The following is a 24314-nucleotide window of genomic DNA, read 5'->3' as shown; positions in this document are numbered from 1 at the left end:
TCCTACAGATCCCAGGTGTCCCGCTCAGGTGCGGCGGCTGTACCCATTTAAGTAAATGACAAGAGGATAGCGAGTGCATCCGTCAGTGGCAGCATGCATGTAATTATACATGGTACATGCGATTTAGGATAGACTGTCGATAATTCTGCCTCATTTCCTTCTACCTTTTACAATAGTGTACACCTATGCCCAGATTTTAGGGGACATACAAGAAGATATAGTCATGACTCGACCTTAAAGTGTGCTTCCACGTTCGCAGCCAAATTGGGACACCTATTTTATATTTGTTACATGTTACCGTTCGCAGCCAAATTGGGACACCTATTTTATATTTGTTACATGTTACCATTCACATGGCATAGGATAAAACAGGTTAGGGTTTCTTGGCTCAAGGGTTAAAATTTCTACTTGCTTTTAGGGGTGAGGGGCGAGTGCTTTTTTAACCCTGGCTGTAACGTGTTGGCTCATTTCTTTTATAATATGTAAAGTAGATTTAAACAATGCCTGCCCTAACAAAGGGTTAAAGGATTACAACCCAGGCTTCTGCATTGTGTATTAAGTTGTGTACGAAGTCAATGAGAGAAACATAATTCTCACATTTCACTCCTAAGTCTTTCTAGAAGGACAGATCACTGTGAAGGTGCTCAGAAAAACCTTGATCTGGCAATCTTGTGTGCTGCAACCAAAATGTAAGAAATATATATTTTTTTGGGTATGCTGCGTGTATAGAGCCACAACCATATAGAGGGGTTTTCTCGAATTTGACTGCAAAAGTGGAAATACACTTTAAAGTGAGCGGTCTAAAGGCAAAAAAACAATAAAGTACATAGTTAGTTAATCAGGTTGAAAGTCCATCAAGTTCAAAGTACAGCATCTAACCCTTTTCTCACTGGACCCAATTAACAGCGACTAGAGAAAAACTTCCTGGTCTCTACAGCACTAACACCTGTCACAAAAAAATAGCTGTAACTTATTTAGAAATCAAGTCCTACGTGCTCACAGATATTATATGACAGCTGAACATTAGAAAAAAGTTCCATCAGTAGAATGATGCCTTTTTATCACGCACACAACAGCAAAAACAAAGATAAAAAAATAAATGAGTACAAGCATAAACTGAAGAACCCCTGTAGCCGTGCTTGTTTTAGGGCTTGTTCACACTATGTCCAGACCAGAACAGTTTGTTACCGGACCAAGAAAGCATCCCAGTGTATCCCTAGGGTATTTCTGGGCTCTGTTCACACCAGCGCAGTCCGTTTCGGTCCAGAGAACAAAAATACTGCTGGTCTCATTTTCTCTGTTCTGGAATGCATTGCAACTCATGGAAATGCATAAAAATGCATTGGAACGCCATTGGGCTGCACCTGAAAACCCATTTTAAGCTAAAAAAAAACCCTATGCAACAATAGCGGCAAAAATGCACTACAGACATGCTCTAGATCTGGTCCAGGCATGGTGTGAAGATGCCCTGAGGACAATAGGCTAGGTGGAGCTTGGATGAGAACTTTTTCAGCCAAAGATGTCTGCAACAAATGTATTAATTTGTAGATACATGAATACATGCATACACTGAAGCACCCGTGTAGCAGTTCTTGTTTTAGGACAATAGTCCATGTAGAACTTGAACGTTAACTTTTTCACCCAAAGATGTTTGCAACAATTTTTTTTTTATACAGCAAACAGTAGTGCATGCTTGCAAACCTGCAACACAATTTGCATTTCTAAAAGGTCTCCCAGCTGCTGTTCAGGACTTGGGTTTCAGCATGATCCTATTGGCTTTTAGCTTTGCTGTCTTAACAGCTTGGAGGACATGAGCTTTCCACACTTCCACCCTATTATGTCGCCATGCTGCATAATGGGCGGTAAATATTACTGATTAGAACAGTGTGACATTTTCAGTCTTGTGTGGGCTAGACTTGTCCTCTTACACACCCCGGTTCTTGCAAAGAATACAAGTTGTTTCCACACTTCCTGTGAATTAAAGATTACATAACATCCCTCAGATGGTAGCACCCTTTCATCACCTCCTATGAATGCTGAAGAACAGATTAGGAAACATATGATATGGATAATAAAAATTATAGATAATGCAAAAGGTAACATAGATTTGCAAGTATGCAATGATGCACAATTTTTAAGTTGCAATTACAGAGTGTCTACATTAAAGGAGAACTATGGGGTTATATATTTTTTTTTATTAATGCATTCAGTCCTTCCCCTCTGTCATCAGCGATCCACGATCATTTTAGTATGTCGGTGTCAGCAGGGAGAGAGAGAGAGAGAGAGAGGGGGGGGGAAGGATCTGGCACACGGGGACGTGCAGGTAAGGAGAGAGCTGCTGCGCATGTCCATATATTCGTGGATGCGCAGCAGCTCTCAAGAATCACTGTCAGTCATCAGTGGGGAGGATCCCGTCAGATACGTCGGGATGTCTTCTCATTGCGGCGCTTAGCCCCGCCCACAACCTTAAATAAGGGTTTACAGCCTTACTGTGCATTTTGGCTAATTAGAGTAAATTACATTATTTACTTATTTAGCCTAAGGAATGCATGAATAAAAAAAGATAGATAAAGCCGACAGCCGGCTCTACAAGTTTAAACAGACTCCCGGCGGCAAAAGTCGCCGGGAGTCTGTTTAAACAGCCCCGATGCTGGCGACGTACACTGTATGTCGTCAGTCACGAAGGGGTTAAAGGGAAAAAACAAGTAAAGCAGGAAGTCATCTGAGGTCCTCTCTGCATTTAAAAGCACAATTAAAAGGGTATCTATAGTCAAAAACTAAAAATAAATATGTATTTCTAATGTATTTCTATATTGAATTTCTATCCCACTCCTAATAACCTTAGCAATCTAGAAGTTTGTAAACTTTCTTATTAAAGATGCCCATAGGATGTACTTTCTCAATGCAGTGGCACAATTTCACTCAGGCCTGTAAATATGGACTTCCTTGTGCCACATCCCTCGCAAAGCCAGATTTCTGAACCACAACTGAACTCTTTCACCTTCTGTCGCAAAGAACAAAGGAAACGCCCACAATGTAACATCATCACTGCTTTATGGAAGCAATGCATGATAGGATATGTAGCCTTTAGAAAATGAGATTCATGAAATCAAGCAGCAGGGAAAGAGTTGCAAAGCACACTGGGACTCCAGAAAGCTTTTGGCAGACGGAAGGCAGCACTCATTACAAAAAAAAAATTGATTTTTTTTTTTTCAAGAAAGCTTTGATTGTATTATCAAAAAAAACAACTCAGTATGTATTCCTTTTACAATGCTGATGTTATAACAGGATAGTATATGGTGGGACTCCTTTAAGGAATAACATAAAAAAACAGCTTCCCCCTTTCATACTTTGTGAAATACTACCTGCTGAAGTTTATGTCTGGGTAAGTAGAATACTCTGACTTCCCCATCTTAGCATTGCGACGAGGGTACGTGCAGAAAAATGCATTGGCCAGGAGACAAGAGATTTGTTCCTGCGACATGGTGATAGAATGATTCATTTTTTTCTTCAGCAATGGGATAGGCTACAACAGAAACAAAAATGGTTAAAAGAGGTTTAGTTTGACATGTTGCAGATTGACAATCAATAAAATAATAAAAAAAACCTTGGTGCTATTGATCGCAATGACCTGTCAAGACCATTGCTATAAACTTAAATTAGAGTTCATAAGAAAATCAGATATGTTATTGCATAACAATGTCAGGGCAGAAGCTTTGTGTTTATTTTAAGGTTTATAAAAATAAAATGCTTATATTCAATACAATGAATTACTTTAATTTCATTCTAGAACACAAAATAGCCCAAGTTCAGGATTCTTACACATTTTAATAAAAACAAAAGAAGCAGTTTAAAAGAATAGAGATCATGTAAATTTTGCAGCACAAATTCCCAAATACCTTTGCACGATCTATTACCATATCAGCCTATATTTGACTTAAAAGATCTACAATACTGTGCAGGAAGCAGCTATTCATAAAGCAAAAAGTGTATGCATCATCCGCTACAGGTAATATGTGGAACTGCATGAGTCAATTTTTTTCCCCAGTTAGAGTTGCTTAGGAAAATATGACCCAAAATATAAGATTCAGCCAAACATATTTATCATCAAGTGCGGCTCTATTTATACAGAGGAGCATTTTCATAAAGCAGCAAAAAGGAAGGGATTTAGATATACTGTATATACATCAATCAGCCATAACATTATGACCACTGAGAGGTGAAGGTGAGGTGAGAGGTGAAGTGAATAACATTGATTATCGTGTTACGATGGCACCTGGTAGAGGGTGGGATATATTAGGCATCAAATGAATATGTTGTATCTGAAGTTCATGTGTTTGAAGCAGAAAAAAAATGGGCACGTGTAAGGATTTGACGATTTTGACAAGTGACAATTAGTAATGGCTAGACGACTGGGTCAGAGCAACTCCAAAACTGCAGCTGTTGTGGGATGTTCCCAGTCTGCAGTGGTCAGGCCCAATGAAGGAAAATGCGTGTCGCACACCTGGTGAAGCGATGTCACCAGGTTTAACTATTGGAAGAAGGCAAGCTGGCAGAGGTAGTGTGATGCTGTGGGCAAGGTTCTGCTGGGAAACCTTGGGTCCTGCCATTCATGTAGATGTTACTTTGACATGTACCACCTACCTAAACATTGTTGCTGATCAACTACAGCCCTTCAACTGCCTTGACGGGCCAGGGCAGTTTTGGCAGCAAAGGGGGGACCTACTAAATGTTAGGTGGGTGGTCATACTGTTGCCCAAGCCGTCCAATCAGGAAGCCGGGCGCCGTCTAATGACGCGACGCCCTGCCAAGAAGCCCCCTATGTAACCAACTTACATGACAGGTCCTCTTTATGGAGACATCAGGGGTCTCCAAGACCCCTGTCACCTAGGGACCCCCAGAGAAGCTGATGAAGCAGAGATCAGCTTCATCAGCTTCTGTCACAGAGCTGTGCCGGTCCCGGCCGCATCGGGCACAGCGGATCTTAGGACCAGCAATGGGAGTGATAGCAGCTAATACAATCGATCGAGCGACTCTGGAGACACCCGATCGCTTGAATGTAAAGATTCAGAAGCTGCTCGTCGGGCTCCACCGTCCTCTTGTCGCAGACGAGTGGATTTTTCAAGCCCTGTGATATAGAAGGGAGCTGTAGATTCAGTATACTAAAATGTTTTCTGCATGGCAACTAAGGTACCATCTTTCACTCCCAACTGTTCATCCATTGCTTCGCTCAGTAGATCTCCAGGAGTACTGCAAAACATACACTTATAACTTCCTCATCAGTTCCCCAAAACACATTAAATATATATCTGGCGAACAGATATTTTTTTTTTTTGTCAATATTTCTGAATCAGATAATAGAAAAAAACAGAGTGAATGGGAAAAAAAAAATCAATTGTCTTTAGAGTAGATCATTCACTATCAGTGCTCCGATTAGACACCTTCTGACCTGTTCATTTATCTCCATTACAGAATTTACAGGGTTATCAGACTATAGTATGTACCGAATGACCATCTAAACCACACTATTTTACCATCTTTCAGTCAGTCGGTATAAACAAACATTTCCCAGAAGTGTTAGAGGAGCCTCTAACCTGCAAAATCTTAAATCTAAAATAAAATTATGCCCACAATACGAATAGTTTGATGGTCACTTTTATTTTTTTTTACCTCAGTGGATAAATTCTGGTCAGGGCACTGCAAAATACTCTCGTCCCCTTTGTGCCACTGACAGCTATTCTCTATGTTACACAAAAAAAACCCACAGCTTTCAGCATGAAGGAGGATGGAAATGAATAATGTGGCCACACTATGCACTATTGGTGGGACCTTCCAGTCACGTTCTGGTCTCTCTATACACCATATGCGCTTTGACGGATCAATATAATCTTTCTAGTGTTGCTGTAATGCCCGAACCCAGAGCAGTGAACATGAGGTTCTAGCAAAACCCCAAGAACTCTAACTCAGTGGTTGTAATTACAGCAACTAGTTGTTTCACAAAAAACAGGACTATGACTGTCAAATGATCCGCATTTGAATACACTTAATGAGGATCTAGGTTTCAAGGGAAAAAGACACAAGTAAATAATGATAGGGTTTGCATTTACGTGACCACTTGCACTGGAGGGAGGTGTGAAGTGTTTACTCCTGGGGATATTGAGAGAACCAGACTCGAGGTGGAACATGAGTAAGAAGACAAAAGAGGAAGAGGGAATAAACGAGCGGGGAAAAAAAAGGGAGAGAGAAAGTCTCGTCTCCAGGGCCAGCCACAGTCTCTATCACCGCCTCTTTCACCACTGTGGTTTTGGGGGGTCCCCCGCTCTTCTGGGGGACCCGAGGCCACAGCAAATTAGTTCAGAATTCAGAGCAGGGAGCTGAGTGGAGAATGTCCATTCTCCGCTCTGCTCCATGTGAACACAGACAGGAGAGCTGTACTCGCAGCCTTCCTGTCTCAGCTGTCACAGGAGATCATGCTAGAACTCCTGTATTGGAAGTGACAGGTTCCTTAAAGAGAACCCGTCACCTCAGAATGCTATCACACAGGGGCTTGTTAGCTCCTGTGTGATAGCAATAAAATTAAAGTGACATTTTTATTTTAAAAGAGTGAAATAAGTTTAAAAAAACGATTAAAGTAAATAAATAAAAATTAAAAGAATAAAAAATGAAAAAAAAAACAATGCTCGCCGCTGCTTACGCCACGCCCACGTCGGTTAAGCCACTCGCGCCTACGCTGGTATACCCGCTCACCGCTGCCCGCCGCTTACGCCACGCCCACGTCGGTTGAGCCGCTCACGCCTACGCTGGTATACCTGCTCACGCGGCGCCGCTTAAGCCACGCTGAGGACATGCGTCTGGCCCTCTCCTCCCGGTGAGCTTCGTCGTTCAAGGTAAGTCGAGATCGGCCGGGAGCTTTTTAAATGTTTCCCGCGTGTTTTATTTTTAAAGCGGCACACTGCAGAACATTAGTAGCTATAGAGGAACACCAAATCCCTGCAATAATACATTAAACAGCCTGTATAATGTATTATTGCTAGGATTTGTTGTTGTAGTTGTTCCTCTATAGCTCCTAATGTTCAGCAGTGTGCAGCTGTATCACAGAAGCGATCTGGCGACAGGTAAGTCGCCAGGATCGCTTCTGTTGTAAAGCCGACAGTCGGCTCTACAAGTTTAAACAAAGTCCCGGCGGCAAAAGTGGCCGGGAGTCTGTTTAAACAGCCCCGATGCTGGCGACGTACACTGTATGTTGTCAGTCACGAAGGGGATCCTACCAAATCTACCTCCTCATTCTTCTCTCATTCATTTGGTATAACAATTACCAAAAATGTCTCTCAGCCTCTTGGCTATTAGCTACACAGCTCTGTTTATTGGCCATTCACCTATAGATTTTCTATGGTCAGATGGAAAACGTGCAACAGATTCCTCCATCTATGCTAAACTGTGTGGATGAAGGAATCTCCCACTGGGCCAAGCTTGTATACAGGTGAAACTCGAATAATTAGAATATCGTGCAAAAGTTCATTTATTTCACTAATGCAACGTAAAAGGTGAAACTAATATATTAGATAGACTCATTACATGCAAAGCAAGAGATAGTTCAAGCCGTGATGTGTCATAATTGTGATGATTATGGCTTACAGCTCATGAAAACCCCAAATCCACAATCTCAGAAAATTAGAATATTACATGCAATCAATAAAACAAGGATTGTACATAGAACAATATCGGACCTCTGAAAAGTATAAGCATGCATATGTACTCAGTACTTGGTTTGGGCCCCTTTTGCAGCAATTACTGCCTCAATGCGGCGTGGCATGGAAGCTCTCAGCCTGTGGCACTGCTGAGGTCTTATGGAAGACCAGGATGCTTCAATAGCGGCCTTCAGCTCTTCTGCATTGTTCGGTCTCATGTCTCTCATCTTTCTCTTGGCAATGCCCCATAGATTCTCTATGGGGTTCAGGTCGGTCGAGTTTGCTGGCCAATCAAGCACAGTAATCTCATGGTCATTGAACCAGGTTTTGGTGCTTTTGGCAGTGTGGGCAGGTGCCAAGTCCTGCTGGAAAATGAAGTCAGCATCCTCATAGTCTGCGGAAGGAAGCATGAAGTGCTCCAAATGTACAAGACAACAGAAGGGCAACAGTGCAGTGTCAGATTCCTCGCATCACCTGTCAACATCTCGTGGAGTCACAAAGCGGTCCAATGAAGTAATCTCGTGGAGTCATCTCGTGGCCCAACGAAGTACTGATGGGGTGGTCATAATAATCTGGCCACTCAGTGTATACATACATACTGCATTCAGAAAGTATTCAGACCCCCTTCACTTTTTTCAATTTTGTTATGTTGCAGCCTGATAGTACAATTGTTTAAATTCTTTTTTTTCTTCTTATTCTACACTCAGTACCCATAATGATAAAGTGAAAACAGAATTTTAGAAAGGTCTGTGAATGTATTAAAAAGAAAAAAACTGACATATAATCACATTGGCACAAGTATTCAGACCCTTTGCAACAACACTTGAAATACTGAGGCAGCCATTAATGAATGGTAACTGCTGATTCTCAGTGGTTACCGGCATTCCTGCGTCCCGAATAGCTGCTCACATACAGTGTACGTGAGCAGTCATTTGGGCACTTAACGAGGGAGACGTACAGTGTACGTCTCCAGTCATGAACGTTTAAATCATTTGAAGTACAGGAATCTGGTGTTTGGCTGTATCCCGTCTAAAATATAGTACAGACCTGTAAGCTGACCTGGAGAACAGTACCCCCGCCTAGGGGAGAAAGTTGGCAAGTCAAATTGAATTTGAGCTGACATGTTATCTCATCATTCATCTTGTTTCTATGAATGTGTGACTGTAAGAGCACTGTACAAGTAAAACCTAAATCCTTTCTTAAGCTGCAAAACACTGTCATCAGTCTACACAACCAATAAATTAAGAGATGGGACCAGCGTTTCTGGCTTTAGCCAATAATTAATTGACTAAACTGCAGTTTTCTTTTATCCCATGGAAACTCTAGTGACAAAGATTTTACCACTGTAGTTCGCCTATCCTACCAACACCAAGACCCTAACAATGGTGTCTCTGCTGCACTAAATTCTACAACTATTTGTCATTTTACATTATGAGTAAAACATCTTGGGACGATAACGTTATAATTTGGATTAATAACGGTTGTGGGTGAAGTTAGTAATTCCGACTAGAATGTTTCTTCACTGGACTGCCAAAAAGACATAAGGGCCAGCTTGTTTTATGAATTGCCATATCAGCTTTGGGTAGAACTGATATTTAAATTCAGTCACAGTTGATTTTCCTACTACACTTGCTGTACGCAAGAAACAAAATAATATTTTATATCTATACTTTTGATCTTCCCAATTTCTAACAGCTTCCTTTTTTTAACAGGAACTCAACTTGCTTTGGAACATTCTTCCTTCTAAATCCCTATTTGTATTGAAATATTCTATTAATGAAGTTTGCTTCCTCTACCTATATAAAAAACAATAAAACTTCTCTGTATAGAAATTCAATTAGTATTAAACTCTCACAATTGTTTTAATAATGAATCCAGATCAAACAAATATACATTGCCCAGCAAAGAACAGCTTTACATTTTTGCCCAAACACTTGGTCATGTTTCTGAACAGCTGCTTCCAAGTCTCTCAGCTTAGCTTCCCTGAACTTCCTGTCCAGTACAAGATCACAAGGGACTTTGCAGACTCCAGCAACTGCTCATCTACTAACTTGAAGAAAGCAGAAGGGAGGAGAGGAAGCCAGGGGAGAGGGGAGTAGCTGGATTTGCTGTGTGTCTGTGTGCTTGTGGAGACACACACAGCTTACTAGCACACACAAGGGTGACTGCATAGCACTCTGCTTTAGAAAGGAGTCACTCTAAACCAGGAAGTCTGCATCAGTGCTCAGGGGACCAGCTGATTCTGCAGGAAACAAACTTTTAAATATCAAGGCACAGCACAGTAGCCACTCTCCAGAAAGGACAATGTCAGCCTCAATTCAGAGATGATTTGAGAATCTACAGCCCAGCGATACAAATAAGCGAAATGTTTGTTAATAAGGTACTAAGTGATTTTAAAGTCAAAAGGATTATAAGCTAATTCAAATGCAAATGCTAAAAACGACCATGAGCTTATAGCAGAAGAGGGAAAGCCAGCGACATGGCATACTGACATGGCCAGCAGCAAGCGGTTGTGTTCCGCCGCATGCCTTAAGTCGGTGGCAGCAAAAGGGTTAAACCTAGTGGCAACATTTTGGGGAAAGCTCTTCTAGCGTGACTGTGTCCCTGTGCACAAAGTGCAAAGACATGGTTTAACAAAGATGGGGTGGGGGACTAACTCCATATAAATGGCCATGGTTCTAGAATGTCCATTAAGCTCACATAGGTGTGATGAGCAGGTGCCCACAAACTTTTGGTGGTAAGACAGTAACAAGTCTTTTTAATGTGAATAAAAGAAAAACAAAACGCACTCCGATTTTATTTTATTGGGTGCAGTGTCTATCTGGTTCCTGCATATTGTAGAGCTGTGGCAATATTAGTTTGATTGTTATAGGCAACACTTTGTCTTTTTATATTAGTTTGAATGTATGAGATTCGTTATCATGCTTCCACTTTAGACTCTCTGCCGTCTGCTGACAACAGTAATCCAGCTACACCATATGCTCTATCGAGTGTAACCTGAGTGGCTACAATAGCATGGTGCTCATACCTGATGAGTTTTTTTCTACGTGTCAAAATGATACAGATAACAAACAGAAAAAACAGCAGACAGTATTCTGACAAGACCGTAACTCCAGCAGTGAAATGGTAACCTAAACCACAAAAAAGTCTCAAGCTTCATTAGTTTGTGTCAGGCAGGAGAAAAATTACTCAGGTGATCTCTGAATTAGATGCTGTGCCAACAAATTCTCCAACTTCCTAATTGTCTGTTTTTCCCCATTCTGACAGAAATGATTTGAATAAGCAAATATAAATATGTATATTAAACAGTGAAATATGGGAATGCATTTGCATGAATGTTGTAAAGAGTTATAGAAATTAAGCTCTTAAAATGTGAAGACATTTTGTGATATATACTTATCACAACAAAGAAAGGAAACCGGTTTTATTATTTATTCTTTTTATATATTCTTTTAAATAGCTCCTTAGAAGTGAAAAGGTGACCGTAGGGGTCTCAAAGACCCCTAATGTCACCTTAACCACTTGGTGCCCAAAGCAATTTCTTACATTTGCACACACATGATAAAATCTGAATTTTTGGCTAGAAAACTGCTTCAGACCCCCAAACAATGATCTATTATCTGAAAGCAGAGGCTCTGTAGAACAAAAATATTCTAGTTGCAATTTATGTTGCACGGTATTTGCGCAAATGTTTATCAAACAAGTATTTTTAGGATAAAATACACTAAAACAAAATTTCATGCACAGAAACAGAGTACAATACCCAATTTTTTTGTAAAATATAAAAGATGGGGTCACACCGGAGATAGATACCAAACACGTCAAGCCTTCAAATTATGTGCATCCGTGAAACCGCAAAAACCTACAATAACCAAAATTTCCCATAGGCGAAGGTTTAAATGCTTTTACCGCTCATCAGTTTAGTGTTACCAGTGATTGATTGGCCTAGAATTATAGCTCTCACTTCGACGCTTGTGATGATATGTAACATGTGTGGCACAATTTTCGTTTTTGCACATAGGCACATCCGATGTGTGTTTGCGTTGTATGTGCGTGCACGTGGGGGGGACTTGAAAACTTTTTTTTTTGCATTTTTAATCGGTTACTTAAATTTTTGCAAATTTGTTTTACACTACGCTTTATTGCCATCACATAGGGGGCCAACAAGCCCCCTTTGTAATAGCACATATAATGTGACAGGTCCTGTTTATGGAGACATCAGAGGTCTTTCAGATCCCCAATGTCACCTAGGGACCCCAAACATGCTAATGAATCAGAGATCTGCTTCAAGAGCTTCTTCTTCTGGCTCTAGGAGTCGGAGAATGTGCCCAGTGACACTGGAAATGATGTAATGCACATCACTTCCGGGCTCACTTGGGGGACAGTGGAGCCCGGGAAGCTGACGGCGGCACTGGCGGTGGGTGGACACACACTGCAGCACCGTACAAGAGATCTGGCGCCTGTACGGATGCCGGATCGCTTGTTTTTAAAACAGCAATCGTCTACTGTTTAAAACGGCACCAAGAACATGGCAGCAGCCATGTTCTTGGTATAACCACTTCCAGGGGATGACGTACATTTACGTGAACCTGCTGGAAGTGGTTAAAGAGAACCCGTCATCTCCAATGTGCTATCAGCACATTGGAGATGACATTTTGAGCACCCACAATAAGAAAGTTAACAAAAAAAATGTAAACTAAAAAGTAAATAAAATGTAAAAATACAAAAAAAAAACAAAAAAAAAACAAGCAGCAAGTCCCCCGCATGCGTGCAAACACTCCTCTCACCTGCATTGGAACGTGCGGCACCATAATGCCATGCAGTGCGACTGAAAAAAATTGTGCATGCAGTTTTATTCTGAAGAAAACTTTTTTGTGACACTCAATTTGTGTATTTTATTTTAACCACTTGCCGTCTGCCCATTGTCAAAACCTGGGCGGACGCTTCCCGAAGGGTGGACGTACATGTACCGGCTGTTACATACAAGGGTTCGGCCTGCTCTACAGGTGGCCGATCGCTTGTATGACCACACACAGTTCACAGCAGCTGCCTGTACAGAGAATGGAGGAGAGATCAGCATTCTCCCACGATGATCTCTCTCTCTCTAAAGGCGGACGCGATGTGTATTACATCACTTCCACCTTTAGCTGTCATTTCTCTGGCTGCTTTAGCCAGAGAAGAAGCTGGTGAAGCAGATCTATGTTTCATCAGCTTCTTTGGGGGTACCAAGGTGACATTAGGGGTCTTGGAGACCCCTGATGTCTCCATAAAGAGGACCTGTCATTGTATATTGGCTATCACATAGGGGGATTTTTAGCCCCCTATGTGATAGCAATCAAGTGTAAATAAAACATTTAAAAAAAAAAAAAACACCAAAAAATGTGTTACATATTGCCGCGAACGTCTGAGTGTTATCAATAATCCTAGGGCCATTAATCACCGATAACACTAAACTGATGAGTGGTAAAAGCTTTTAAAGTATTGCCTATGGCCAATTATAGGCATGGTAGTTTTTTGCAATTTTGCGGGCACATGCAATTTTAAAGCTTGACATGTTTGGTGTCTATTTACCCAAAATGATGCCATCTTTTGTTTTACCAAAAAATTGGGTACTGATAAATGTTTCCCAACATAATAAAAGGGAAAACAGGTTGTAGTTTTCTACACTTCTACTTTTCTGAACTTTTGTCGTTATATAGTAAAAAATTAAAAACCCAGTGGTGAATAAACACCACTGAAAGAAAGCTCTAGCTGTCCCCAAAAAATAGTAAGTAATTTTAGTACAGCTTTGCATGATGGAATAAATGTCAGTCAAAAATACCGCAGTGCTGAATACTGAAAAATGGCCTGGACAGGAAGGGGGTTTATAACCCCAGTTAGAAAGTGGTTAAATTAAAGATGATATTTATTTATTTTACTATCTGATTAATCTAAACAAAAATTATTGGCCAACTAATCGATTATGAAAAAAATTCATTAGTTGCAGCCCTACACTGTGTGATGTTAAGGGGTACAGGGGATAGTCCTAGGTCCACATCCCTTTTCTGTATGTAGGACAGTGGAAACTGGGTGCCTCATAACAGAACTTCTTGCAATTGAGCAAAAACTTTCCCCTCAAGATCCATTAAAATTGTAGACTTTCAAGGTTTCTTTACAACACTGAATAACCCGCAGCCATCTTCCTTCTGTTATAATGCTGAAACAGAATTACAAGTTGCTGTCGGTTTTTACAATGTTCTGAAAGATCATTGCTAACCACTGTAATTGTAAGGAAAGAGTCAGAAAACCATAACTATTAGAAAATAAATATATCTGAAGCTTGTTAATGAATTACAACATAGTTTTGCTTAGTACTGCTGATCTATGCCTAAAGGCTTTAGCAATTTACCTTTGTGCAAAGTTTCGGGAGTTTGAGGGCCAAAGAAACCATGTCAGGAAGAATGGATCTAAACAGATGTGTGCGCTCAGCGTCTTCCATTACCTGCACAAGAACAGAGAGAAATGCAAACAGTTAATAAAGCTAAACATGTTGTCAACAGATAGACCACTGGCATTTTACAGTTCAACGGAATATGATCTGTTAATTAAGAAATTTGATACAATTTCTGAAAGTGTCTGAAACAAATTGTCTCTGACAATCTACCTTTCCTCTAGTAACCAGATGCTTTCTTCCACGCTGCTCTACTGTAAGGTATCTGAATCTGATCGGTTACTATGCAACCGTTTCCCCCCATACACTTTCATAAACATCACTGTTTTTACCATTATCATAACATTTTTAAATAGCATGCCTTTTTGGCAATTTTTTTCTACAGGAAGTGAGAGAAGCAAAAATAGAAAAAAGAAAAAAACATATCCAATGAATGGCTGTTCTTACAAATATTTTATTTTATAAATAAAAAGCTAGGGAACCCCTCGTTGCTTTGAGGTTTTGACCCAATACTACCATGTCTACTACCCAATACTACCATGTCTACAGTGAGATGGAATACAGGAAGTGAGAAAGCTAGGGATGTCCAGTCGCAGACAACTCTACAAGTTTCTACATTTCAGGTCATTTCTAGCAACCAGCCTGTGTTAACCTGGTCATACGTGCCAAAATCTGATTGTACTATCTATGTATTGTAACAGAACAACAATTTTGTTAGGTAATGGCATATATTTCTTTAACGCACTGCTTCAAGCTATGGGAAAAAAACCTGTAGGCAAAACCTGGAAGGATCTAGTGTTCAAAAAAAAAAAAGAAGAACACGACTTTCCTTAAAATAAATAACTAAATAAACAGTGCCAGCCTCTGAAGGAGTAAACATTGTGCTGGTCCTCTTGGCTCAGCCATTCAAGCCAAACGTTCTTCTTGAAAAAAGGTTCATCTTTATATTTACAATATCTGAACTGCAGGGACACTTTTTCTTGGTAATGTACAGCAGACTGTTTTCCAGTCTGTCATTGCATAATGGCCTTTGCACATATTATTCCCCAAAACTAAAATCACTTCTGAAGCATCCTTGAGAATTAAATACACTGAATCACAGAGTATTGCTAGCTGTCATAATAAATAATAGCTTGTATGACTGGGGCCTGACACCAAGCCTTTGTATGTGACATATGAATAGAAAGCTGTCATGCTTTATTGAATGTGTATAGCATTCATCAAAATATATGTATGTAACCCCGGTTATAGAACGAAGCCACCATACTAAAGGCCTCGTTACTGAAATACGTATGCTAAATGATATAAAAGACAAAAATAACAGATAAAAAGGTGTTATTTTTTAAAAGTGACATGTTATTTATAGAACAAAATAAAAGATAATTTCACTGCTGTTTAGGCAATTGTCTAAGTATCAAAGGCTGGAACTCACACAAACTAGAGTAGGACTATGCAGCACAGAGGTGCCCTGACACACCTATGTACCTTATGCAAATATTTGCAAAAGGTATGTAATGATTTTTACCTTTCAACAGATCGAATAGGTGCTGTTTGTGGAGTGGAAATTTTGTGTGTGTTGTGCTCTGACTTTTGTGTCCGAAATTGAAAGGACCACTCATCACCAGTGGGACCTCAAACAATGAGCAAGCACACAGAGCATCATTATATCTGGAGCAGATTTCACCAGTCTATCCAATCTAGTAACCAACAGACGACAGCGTTATTTATTGTACGTAAATTGGCTCCTTAGCACTACCTGGCGGTGATAATCAAAAATGGGACTCGTTGCTTTAACCTCCCTGGTGGTATTCCCGAGTCTGGCTCGGGGTTAACTTTCAATACCAGGAGCGGTAACCCCGAGCCAGACTCGGGAATGCACAGAAAAGTGTCACTTACCTTGTCCCTGCTGTATGCGGCCGGCATTCGAGTTTTAGTTTATTTTTCGGGCGTCACAGCGGGGGGCGGAGCCGGCGGGAAATTCAAAAGTGAAAAATGACATTTACACAGAATACAATGTAATCTGCTATGATTACACTTATGTATCAAATTATTTCACTTCAATGTTGTCCCTAGAGCTTTGTCCAGTGCCCTGCCTGCACTTTTACTGTTCTTTCTGCCTGGAAACTAGTTAACGTCCATGGCATCCAAAAAGAGTCCCTTTAGGTCAAAAGCGGTTTTAGACCAGTTAGAAAACAGCGTTAGTAAATTAGAATCACTTGCAGAATTGAGCGATAGCGATTCTTTGGGAAATTCGTCCTCAGACACTGAAAGTCACTTTGAGCTATAGCGATTCGTTGGGAAATTAGTCCTCAGAGTCTGAGGACGAATTTTCTAATGAATTGCTATCGCTCAATTTTCTTATAATTATTTATAAATTATTATATTATAATTTTTTAATTTCGGGTTTCAAACTTTATCATACCCGGGATGTCTACTGGACTCTTGTTAGACAGATTTAGGTAAGTTATCCCTAACATTTACTAAGAATTACAGGCCTACAATATAAAACAACAAATTTCCATGAAAAACAATGTACCGCTTTGGGATGCTAAAAACCTGAATAATCATACCGCCAGGGAGGTTAAAGAAGCTGGAGCTGGAGTGTGAACATGGAATATCTGGGGTACTTCATGGTAGGTTCAAGGAAACTTCAATTTAAATCTGGTCAGTATCACCAAATCGAGCAAATGCTCTACAAATGAATTGAATAGCATTTGACATCTTTGGGTCACCAGTCCTTAAAAAAAAGGTTCAAGAAATACTACAATGAAGATTAGACAATAACAGCCGAATTACTAAAGGGAAATAGGCTGTTAACTTTGTGAAGGAATTTGCACTTTGCAGGGAACTTTTCCTCTCAAGGTGCCCATACACTGCTCGATTCTCGTACGAGAATCGCGGGAAATCCCGCGATCGTACGAGAATCGAACAGTATGAACGAAGACGCGCAACCGTTTCTACTGTACGGTCGCACGTCTTTTGTCTAAGGAGCATGTTAGAAAACCAGCCGAGAATCGTACGATTTCGGCTGGTTTGAACGGTGCTCGGGAGACAAATGCCGAACGGGCCGGTGTGCGCACGCGCACACTGCCCGTTCAGCATTGCGGTCATCGGAAGCCCGCCCCTCAGGGGGGCGGGCTTGCGATGATCGAGAGTGCGATTTGCCTGTCCAAGATGGGCAGATCGTACGTTTTTTTAATCACTTTATAACCATGGCAAGACTAAGGTCTTGCGATGGTTGTACAGTGTATGGCCACCTTTAGTTTAGTGAATGAGGTAAAGCTCTGCTAATTTTCATGATCCAATCATGTGCAAACAAAAATACTGTTTTAAATTTTCCTTGCACATGAGTTTGTTAAGGTGCAAACTTCTTTGCAAAGTGAACAACCTATTTGCCCTTACTGAATAAAATAATATTTTATATAAATTGATGAAGCAATCAATATACTCACTTTTTCATACAAAAAGGTGTATTGATGCCCAACTTCGTTACTATCCCATAATGTTATACCAGATAGTGTGTGTGTGTGTGTGTGTGTGTGTGTGTGTGTGTGTGTGTGTGTGTGTGTGTGTATATATATTTATTTCTATACACACACACACACTGTACATGCAAGACCTGAGAAATACATGAGGGCTGTTCCTTTAAAGAAGCAAAAATGCCTATCACTGTATTAACAGAGGCTGGAATAAATATTGCCATAAGTAATGACCCTGTGTCAGCGTACACTGCTCCTCTGAAGGTAATGATCAAGCTTGCCTGACAGCCTAAACAAGATGAGGAGACGGCACTGGCCACTATTAAAAAAGAAAAAAAATCCCCTTTGCTTGACAGCTCATCAAATCATACAAAACTAACACATGACGCATGATCCCGGACAGACCTATCCATCACACCACAAGGAGGAATAATCAAGATAGAAAATGCCGACTGCATGCAAAAAACATCACAGTTTAGCATCTTCTCCATTTTTAGGTGTCAAGATATTTTATTTCAATCCTTCTAATTCTTGACCGATTTAGAATAATTTCTTTCAAAATATTAATGTAGTCTTCAGCCACCAAGCAGAGATTCTGGGAACTACCTTTAACTGGTAAAGGATCTGAATTTGTTTCTTAAACCTAATTTTACCCAGACACTGGGTAATTCTGATACTTGCACTAGTTTATGAAAAACAGAAAACATCCTTCCTAACAACAGTCATCAGAAAATGCCCACACTTGTAAAACCCTGAAATTACCATATGTAACTAAGTGGTTTGAAAAGATAGGTAGTAATAGTAAATTAGAGAAACCTAAACATTACAGACTGGGCAAACACTATATTCCATTAAAAACCATGAGACTATACTAATTAAAGTAAAAGTAAACCCTCCCTCCAAAAAATAAATAAATGAATCATTAAATACACTTCTGCTACATATGCTGGATCACTGTGCCATAGGTTCCAAAATGCCTTCTAAAACGAATTTTAACATTTTTTCAACACTGAATTGGAACTGAATTCAAAAAGTGAAGTGTTAATTAAGCCTAGGCATAGTTACATAGTATTTGAGGTTGAATAAAGACATACGTCCATCAAGTCCAACCTATTAGGATCTAATTCTAGGAGTACCTGTACCCCTGTATATTACGGTCCCTTAAGAAATCGTCCAAAAGTTTTCACCTCTGTCCCTCCTAAACAGGTTATACCCCTCTGGACAGTCATGCGTGCTGTCCAGCCAGGTGGCAGTAGGCTGAAAGATTTACCTTTTGTCTTCAATCCATCCTGGTCCCATCCCTCCTCACCTTCTGGTACCTGAGGGGCCTAAACCCTTGTGCATATATAGTCTCATTGCTGGATATCTGCAGTGTAAGATCTAACGCACTGCTGAATCTGACTGCTAGTCTCAGATATACAGTAAGATTTTGTTTAGCAAACATCCAAGAGTTTATTACTTCACTTGTGAGGCAGAGGCTTAAAATTGTCAACAGGAGGCCTGCTCTACAGTGCTATTTCTGCCAGGATCACCAGGGAAGAGATATTGAAGTACTTCCTGGAAAAAGGATTGGCAGGAGCAATCTATGAAAATTGATGTGGAATTAAGGTTTACATACACTAAGTTTTGCAGATTTTTACAGTTTAAAGGAGAAATATTGGCAGAGTAAAATCTACTCTTGACAATACTTAGAGCTGGCGTGTGATGTTGCATGTGCTACATGGCAGCTCTATGGATTGAGAGCTGAGTGATCACGAACTGCTGATCACTCAGCTCATGGGCTTCTCACTGCAGAGAGCGGTGACTCAAACACTGCTCACCGCAGGGATTCCCAGCTCCGCTTTCTGTTCCCCCAGCACTCAATGGAGAGAGAGATACAAGAGAGGGGGCGGGCACAGCTGGCTCTCGCTCTACAGAGGCAGATGCAACTATCGATGAGGCAGCGGGATGTATCCCAACAATATTGTTGGGATCTTTTGCTGGCTGCAGTGCGGCTCAGCACTGTCAGCAAATAGCGGGCAGTAGCCCACTATATGCTGACTTTGGGTCGCAGGGGTACATTAAGACCGAGAAGAGGACTAAAGCCCCCCCCAAAAAAAGGTTTGGCTTTAGTTCTCTTTTATACCAAAAGGGGGAAATACCAGAATAGCAGAACAGATGCAATGTGCGGTTTTGTCTTATAACTCAGAGGACACATTCCGGGGATTTCATAAAGAGTGTTGTACATACTCTTCAGACACCTGTCTCTTGGTAATGCGACAAACGTTGGTGTGTGCGACAGATTCATGAATGTGTTGGAATTATGCATTATGCAGCTATCAGAATTCTGACAGAACTGTTGCATGCAGCAAAGTGGCAAATTTTGACATGTGGGAGTAGATATTTGAAAAACTTGGAGAGTATGTCAAGAATATATCTATCTATATACACACACACAATAATCTTGGAGAGAGCCAGAAAAGATAGCAAGGACAGCCAGGAGAGAGAGCCTTCTGTAATACACTGCCCAGGACATTGCCATTCATTGCAAAAACAAAATAGATACAATTCGGGATCAGATCACCACTGTGCAGTCACCCTCCCCTATTCATGTACCAGACCCTCCTTCACACTTGTTACTCCCCTCTTTTGACCCCGTCACCACAGAGGAGGTTACAAAGCTTCTCTCTGACACCCACCTCACCACTTGCCCCCTGTACCCTGTTCCCTCACCGCTACTTCAGTCACCCTCTTGCTCTATCCTAGACTCTCTTGCTCACATTTTCAATCTCTCACTCTCTACTGGAAATCTTTCCCTCCCCTCTGAAGCATGCCCTGGTCTCCCCAATACTCAAAAAAAAACCTCAAATGGACCCTGCCGACCTCAATAATCTCAGACCAATCTCCTTACTCACATTCACCTCCAAACTACTAGAACGCCTCATCTACACCCGCCACCTCGCTGATCACAACCTTCTCGACCCCTTACAATCTGGCTTTCGACCCGTACACTACACTGAAACCGCCCTCCTAAAACTCACTAATGACCTACTCACTGCTAAAAACAAAAGGCCACTACTCCCTACTCTTGCTATTAGACCTTTCTGCTGCTTTTTTACACTGTTGACCACCTGCTCCTCCTCAAAAAACTCCAGTCACTTGGGCTACAAGACTCTGCTCTCTCATGGTTCTCCTGCTACCTATCTAAGCGCTCCTTTAGCGTCACCTACAAATCTAACTCCTCCTCTTCCTCTTTCTGTAGGGGTTCCCCAAGGCTCTGTCCTTGGACCCCTTCTCTATCTACACCTCCTCCCTTGGTCAGTTAATAACCTCACATGGCTTCCAATACCATCTCTATGCCGATGACACTCAAATCTATCTTTCTACTCCACAACTCACCCCCTCTGTGTCCTCGCGTGTCACTAATCTACTAACTGTTGGATGTCGCAACACTTCTTAAAACTCAATCTTTCAAAAACTGAGCTCTTGATATTTCCTCCTGCCCGTGCACCTTCCCCCAACTTTACCCTTGAGATTGTTAACACAACTATCCACCCCTCCTCCCATGCCAAGGTCCTAGGTGTCATCCTCAACTCGGACCTCACCTTTCTTCCCCACATCCAATCACTATCCAAATCCTGCAGCCTTCACCTTTGTAACATCTCCAAAATAAGCCCATTCCTCACCAAAGAAACCGCAAAATTACTCATCCACTCGCTTGTTATATCTCATCTTGACTATTGCAACTCCTTCTATCATGAATGCAGCTGCCAGACTCATTCACCTAACCAACAACTCAGTGTCTGTAATCCCCCTCTGTCAATCCCTGCACTGGCTTCCACTCGCTCAAAAGGATAAAATTCAGAATATTAACAATCAGTTACAAAGCTATCCACAACTCTGTCCCCGGCTATATCTCAAACCTGGTCTCAAAGTATCACCCTAACCGTCGGCTCCGCTCATCCCAAGATCTCCTGCTTTCCAGCTCTCTTGTCAACTCCTCCCATGCTCGCCTCCAGGACTTCTCTAGAGTCTCTCCCATCCTCTGAAATTCTTTACCCCAACCTGTCCGTCTGTCGCCCACCTTGACTGCCTTTAGGCATTCCCTAAAGACTCATCTCTTCAGGGAAGCCTTTACCACCTCAACCTAACCGCTCAACCATCACGTTCTCAAACAATTCATCCACACACAGCTCCCGCCTCATGTATCACTTCCCACTCCCTTTTAGATTGTAGGCCCTCCTTACCATCTTGTCTTGATTTGTATTACAAAGTCTTCCTTATATTGTAAAGCGCTGCGCAAACTGTTGGCGCTATATAAATCCTGTATAATAATAATACATTATATCCTCTCATCCTGTGGTTAAACTATGTATGAATCATACCAGGACTAACATGCACCCATGGTTATTTCCAAAACAAATATTTCTTGATGGTAAAAAAATGGACAGGAGGCTGACAAAAAGATCCATGGATATTCAAAAGAGGCAAAATCCAGGCATTGAAAGATGTTAAAACATAATTATTGACTGGATGGTAACACTAATGGGAAACTGCAGCCAACAATCTTATTGAGTTCCAGCTCTTTCCGTCAAAGAATATGAGGACACTGCAGCTGCATTCAATTAATAAAAAAAAAATCAAGCTGTGTTGAGTGCAAAACACTACCTCCTCTTCTGAAACTTAATTTCTACAAACGGAAAATAAGAGTGGAACATGGTACAAGACACCAGGTACCAATTAAAGAAGAATTGCAAGAATTAAAAAATGCGGGATTGGACCAAGTGCGCATAGCATTTTGTCCCGTTCAAATCTGTGCATTGTCAGATAGCATGGAGCGAGGAGGGGCGAGCTATTGGACTACGCTAGACGAAGGAGACAGCAGTTCCGAGCTTCTCCATAGCGGTCATATAGAACATCTGCAGCTCTGCGTCTCCCCTGCTGTCCCTTGATGGCTTCTTTGTAATGAAAGCCACCTCCTGTTTTTCCAGAGGAGCAACAGTACAATTGTTACTGTCGGTTTGTGTTATGGTAAATGATGGTGGATGCAAAGGAGCACAGTCATTCACAAAAACTAGGGATTTCCCAATACCATTTTTTCAAGACCAAGTACTTTCCCTTAGGTACTCATTGATACCAATTACTGATACTTTTTCTTAAAGGAACATGTGACATTTTTTCTAAAATAATACAGATGATTTTAGGACAGTTTCTCACCAGTCTAACATCCACCTTTGCATCCAGGGTCTCACCAGTTTTGTGTCCACCCTTGACCCCCAGGGTCGTTTTTTGTTGAAGAAAATATATATATATATTTTTTTAGTTTAACATGGGCTTTCAGTGCGTTCCAGGCATTTGCTTGCGTTTTTGATGCATTTGCATGTGTTCCAGAGGAGGTAAAATAGGGCTTGCTGCAGTTTTTTCACCTGCTCTGGAACTGCACGATGCGATGTGAACTGGAGCGAAAAATACCATTGGAATACATTGGACGCAATTTTGATCCGGTCTGCAACTGCTCTGCACCTGCTCCGCGCTTGGTGTGAACAAGGCCTTAGAAGCAGCTGTGCAGAAACATGATGATGGTAAGTCTCTCAGCTTCCCTGAACTTCCTGTCCAGTACTAGACCAAAAAGGACAGTGCAGACTCCAGCAACTGTTCATCTAGTAGCTTGGAGAAGGGAGGAAGGAGAGGGGGCGAGGGGAGAGGAAGTAGCTTGATTTGCTGTGTCTGCAAGCGATTGCATCAACATTTGAAATAGTGTAAAATCATTTGGCTTTAATATTACTTTAAATCTAAAACATTTTTTCCAAGGATATCCAATAGTATTTATGCTTGGCACAATCCCAGGACCCTTTACTGGATCATTCAAGCCATATTTTTTCCAGAATGTCAGGGATCCTTGCTTTATTATAAATTGAACACATCTTTTCTTATTGTAAGTCTTTGTGCAGGCCACGTAGATAAATATTCCTTCTGATTTACAAAAAATTCCTGAGGCATACTGTGATCTGCTGCTTAATGTTATCAAAGAATAAAACACACCACAATACCATAATCCCATGCTTAAAACAAGAAAACAAGAAGATCTGTCATAGACGTTGATGGCTGCAATACAGCTAGCATCCATTTATCAAGCTTATCTAATTGAGCAGGACATAACCTTAGCTCTCAGATCAATCATGTTTACCTCATGTGTTCTCATGAAGGACAGAAAAATATTGGAAGGATTTCTGTGTAGTGTGCTTAAAGAAACAGGTAGTAACAAAAGAAAATTTAAAGTCACTTAAGGGGTTAAAGACATTTTTTTTAGCTTAGAATAAAGTGTGGAAGGCTTGAAACTAGAGATGTCCCGATACCCCTTTTTTAAGACCAAGTACAGGTACTTGCCGATACCAATTACTGATACTTTTTCTTAAAGGGACAGGTGACATTTTTTAAAAAACAATAGACTAATGATTTTAGGCCAATTTGTTTATGATTATGAAGAACTTTAATTTAAGACTGTTTTAGAACAATAAAACATCTAACCTATTCATGTTTTCAACTGCGATCGTGTGGGACCGCCCAGGCGGTATTGCGGCGGGAAACAGCGCAATCTGCCTGGTGCGAATGGAGTACCATTAGAAAATAATGGCACTGCCAGCGCAATCGGCGGTGGTGTGCGATTTCATGACCGCCCAGCCATCTGCTCGGTTTTGTGCACGATGACCGGGCGGTCATGGATTGCACACCACCGCC

At 41.1% G+C, this 24314-nt stretch overlaps 1 protein-coding gene across 1 annotated transcript in view; it reads right to left on the bottom strand.

Annotated features, from left to right (window-relative positions):
- PARG (poly(ADP-ribose) glycohydrolase) overlaps positions 1 to 24314 on the bottom strand; it is a 113663-nt gene that overhangs the window by 48206 nt on the left and 41143 nt on the right. The window contains exons 8-9 of the mRNA XM_018558408.1: positions 14077 to 14169; positions 3366 to 3526 (exon numbers count right to left, since the gene is read on the bottom strand). Of these exons, the coding sequence (XP_018413910.1) occupies positions 3366 to 3526; positions 14077 to 14169 (254 nt within the window). The remainder of the gene's footprint in view (positions 1 to 3365; positions 3527 to 14076; positions 14170 to 24314) is intronic.

The sequence above is a fragment of the Nanorana parkeri genome, unplaced genomic scaffold, assembly GCF_000935625.1.
Source record: "Nanorana parkeri isolate BGI_ZX_2015 unplaced genomic scaffold, ASM93562v1 scaffold338, whole genome shotgun sequence".
Classification (NCBI taxonomy): domain Eukaryota; kingdom Metazoa; phylum Chordata; class Amphibia; order Anura; family Dicroglossidae; genus Nanorana; species Nanorana parkeri.
The sequence above is the reverse complement of the archived record's forward strand: the minus strand, read 5'-3'. Positions and strand labels throughout refer to the sequence as shown.